This window comes from Salmo salar, chromosome ssa19 (assembly GCF_905237065.1).
Source record: "Salmo salar chromosome ssa19, Ssal_v3.1, whole genome shotgun sequence".
In the NCBI taxonomy this organism is placed as follows: domain Eukaryota; kingdom Metazoa; phylum Chordata; class Actinopteri; order Salmoniformes; family Salmonidae; genus Salmo; species Salmo salar.
Genome location: NC_059460.1, coordinates 25,764,975 through 25,768,982, shown reverse-complemented (window position 1 = coordinate 25,768,982; position 4,008 = coordinate 25,764,975). Strand labels below are relative to the sequence as shown.

Sequence of the window (4,008 nt, the reverse complement as noted above, 5' to 3'; positions counted from 1 at the left end):
GGAGTTTTCCCCACCAAGATTTACATGCTACAATCACCACTGGGTGGATGAATTATAACACATCAACCCTGTTACCTAAGAATGTTAGAATTAGGTGAAATAAAAGTTACACTCCCCAAAAGGTACTCAATTGGTGGAATGACCCAAGAACTGAACTGGAGGTGGGAGAGCTAAGGATGCGTCTACTGTTGCTCTCTCCTCAGATTCTTAGAGAAGCTATTTCAATCTGATATTTCTCCTATGGTCTAAAATAGATGTGTATAGAGGACTCCTCTCTAATATAACATGTCACACATTGTATCAAACTGATGGAATGTTAGGTGTCTCATTGAAAGTCTAACATCTACCATGACTACTGGATGTTTCAATTCTAATAAATAACAAAACAATCCACACCGTAACAACAATATTGCTTTTTTAATAACTGCTTTTATTAAAGCGTAAAACTTTGCTAACAAAAATGACATCATCAAACATCACTGGCCTGACTTGAGCAGCTCTGCCCGGGGATGGAGCCAGCAACTTAGCTGCTACCGGTCCGGTCCAGGCTACCTGCAGACCTCCTCCCAGACCTCCTTTTCAGCACCTCCCCTTAACAGGTGAGGTGGTGGAAATGATCAGAGTTGCGTTCAACTTGAATAAAGATGAGAAACTCTGGTCTGTGGAGCCACTGGTCTGAGGGGAGGACTTCTGTTTAAACCATGTCCATTTGGGGATATTTTCTAGGACAGTAGAGGTGGTGAGCAGAGATGAATTCAACTTGGATAAAGATGAGAATCTCTGCTCTGGGGAGGAGAGTCACTGACCTTAGATGGTTTGTTGCCTTGATAAAGAGGATACTTGCTGGATTGAGGAGAATATAATGTTTTGTGGAGGAAATGTGGCTTGATGACTTGAAGAGGAGGAGGAATTATTGGGCGACACTTTTAATTACCAACGTAACCTCAGTGGAACTGTGGCTTCATCGAGTTCCAGCTCTAGGCAGACAGCACGTCAGGAATGCTGTAAGACATCACAGAGACAGGTAAGTATCTATATATTTACATGTGTGTTGCATGTACACTAAACCCTAACATTTGGATAATGTCACTTTTTAAAGTGACAACATATATTTTAACAGTGTAAAACATGAATACATGTTTAAACATTATTTACCTCCTCTTAATTCTCTTCCAGATGCTTGGCCTTTTCTTGTTCTTGGAGGTTGGCTCTGATGTTTCACCCTCTTCTGGAGTTTCCAGCTGCTGGCTCTCTGGCTCCCCCTGTTGGTTCTCTGGCCACTCCTGCTGGTTCTCTGAACTCCACTCCTGGTTCTCTGCCCATGCCTGTTGCCTCCTTGGCCCCTCCTGCTGGCCATTTCCAGATCCAACAGGCTCTTGGCTTACCTGTTGGCCTGTGGCCCATCCCGGCAATGCCTGACCGTGGTTGTAATCGTGGCTGTGTTGGGTGGTTAGACACCGGGTGTTGATTTGAGCATCAGCCTCCAGATTCATCTGTTCCATGAATTTTTCCTTCATCCTCTCCCTCTCATCCTTCAGTTTCTGATGAGTCATTTTTTTAAGCAGGGACTGCTCTCTCCACTGCTTATTGAAATTCTCCAACTTCTTCCTTCTCTCCTCATCCTTCAGCAGCTCCTTCCTCTTCTCCCTCTCTCTCTCTGCCCGGGTCATGGTGGATGTTAGCCTTGTGTGTCCAGGGATGGCTGGGAGGGGAGAAGAAGTAGAGTTCACATTCAACTTAGTGGATCTGGTATCAACTTAAATGTAATGGACACAGGGAATTAGGAATAGAAAACACAGTTGGAGCTCAATGATTCTTTAATCTTTTCAATTGAGCAAGGCATGGAATTTGTCAATCAAGTGCAATAATTGCCATCCCGAATTGACCTGACCCTAAGTTGAACATGAGTCCCAAATGGCACCTATTCTTTGTATAGTGCCAGGGCATATGTGACAGCTTAGGGCTCCATGGCAACTAGGGGCCCCCCGACCCCCCCAAAACCCTTTTTTGTGTGTGTTTTTTAGGAACTCTTTCTGGGTCTCTACTTAGTCTTGAGAGTTAGACTAGTAGATGACATAAGGTATCATTTAAAAACGTGGTTGTTACATCAGCAGTATTTTTCTTGTTATGTCAGTCAGTCACTCAATTAGCCATGTCAGCTAACATATTCTTTGGACAGTAGTTTTATATTGAAACAATGATGCAACATGATGACTGGTGTGGAACTTATGTGTGTAGAGGAGACTAAAGAGGATGATGTCATAAGCAGAGGTAAAACAGGTCTTACCTATGTGGACGATCTTATAGCCCTCCTCAGCTTCTCTCTGATACGTTCTCTCGATCTTTTTGAGGTTCCTTTTCTCCCACTTCTTACTTACCCAGTCCACAGCTCTTCTTCGGATACTTTTATCAGGTGGGATAAGGTCCTCCTGGTCATCTTCCTTCTCCTCCTCCTCTTCACTGTTCTCTGTCTCACCCCTCTTGTACTTCTCAGGGATCTCTCTTCTTTCCTCTTCTGCCATCTCCTCTCTTTTGTTTGCCTTTATGATGTTCTCTCTCTCTCTGATTAAAGCTAAATGGCCTTCAATGGCTCTCTTTCTCTCCTCCTCTTTCTTTTCCTCTCTCTGCCTCTCCTCCTCTCTTAGTCTGAACATTTCTTTCTGTCTGGCAATTCCAATCTCTCGTTTTTTATCCTGCTCCGCTTGTCGTCTTGCCCTCTCCTGTTTTCTTTCCATCTCCAGTCGTCTTTCCTCCTTCTCCCTCCTGATTTGTTGTCCTCTTTCTATGTGTTCTCGTTCCTCCTTCAACACTTCTAACCTCCTCTCTTTACGTCTATTGAAGACTTCCCGTGCTTTAGCTTTAACATTAACTACTACATGTTTCTTCATGCTTACTTCCTTTCCTCTCTCTTCTCTTTCCATGTACTCTTCCTCTGCTTTCTTAATAATCACTTCCTGCTTTTCTTCTATCTCTCTCTCCTTTTCTATCTCCAGTTCATTCTGCCCCTCATTTCTTCTTCCTACTTCCTCCCTCTCTCTCATAATCATATTTTCTTTCTTCATCGCTTTCTGTTTCTGATCTTTTAATTCCATCTCTCCCTGATTCTCATTGTCTTTCTCCCTTTCTTTCTCTTTCTCCATTTGTTTCTGTCTCTCCTCTTGTTGTTGTTGTCTGTGTATCTCTTCTGTCTTTCTCTGTATCTTGTTCTCCCTCTCTCTTCCCTCCTTCTCCATGTCAATTTGCTTCTGTTTCCATATATCTTCTTCTTCTTGATCTCTCTCAAACGTTCTCTTTCTCTCCTCTTGTTGTTGTCGTCTCTCTTTCTCTCCCATCTCTCTCTGTCTCTCTTTCTCATTGATTTCTCTCTGTCTCTCTTCTTCTCGTTCTTCCTCTTCCATCTCTATTTGCATCTGTTTAAATATTTCTTCTTCATTCTCTCTTTCAATCTCTCTTTGTCTCTCTTGCTCTCTTTCCATACTTTTTTGTCTCTTCTCCATTCTATTTCTTTTGATCTCTCTCTGTCTCTCTTTCTCCCTCTCTCGTTCTGTCTCTTCCATCTCTATTTGCTTCTGTTTACATATTTCTTCATCCTTCTCTCTTTCAATGTCTCTCTGTCTCTCTTTCTCCATCTCTCGTTCTTCCTCTTCCATCTCTATTTGCATCTGTTTACATCTTTCTTCTTCATTATCTCTTTCAGTCTCTCTGTCTCTCTTTCTCCCTCTCTCGTTCTTCCTCTTCCATCTCTATTTGCATCTGTTTACATCTTTCTTCTTCATTCTCTCTTTCAATCTCTCTCTGTCTCTCTTGCTCTCTTTCCATACTTTTTTGTCTCTTCTCCATTCTATTTCTTTTGATCTCTCTCTGTCTCTCTTTCTCCCTTTCTCGTTGTTCCTCTTCCATCTCTATTTGCCTCTGTTTAAATAGTTCCTCTTCATTCTCTCTTTCAATCTCTCTCTGTCTCTCTTCTTCTCTTTCCATATTTTTTTGTCTCTTCTCCATTCTCTTTCT

General features: G+C 42.3%; 1 protein-coding gene across 1 annotated transcript; it reads right to left on the bottom strand.

The window, feature by feature from the left end:
• Positions 1–448: 448 nt before the first annotated feature.
• LOC106595540 (trichohyalin-like) lies at positions 449–3,755 on the bottom strand. Its single transcript, XM_045702887.1, has 3 exons — positions 2,288–3,755; positions 1,156–1,702; positions 449–1,002 (listed from the first exon to the last, which is right to left on the bottom strand). The coding sequence occupies exons 1-3, from the start codon at positions 3,660–3,662 to the stop codon at positions 978–980; spliced, it is 1,947 nt and encodes a 648-aa protein (XP_045558843.1). The 5' UTR covers positions 3,663–3,755; the 3' UTR covers positions 449–977.
• Positions 3,756–4,008: the final 253 nt, after the last annotated feature.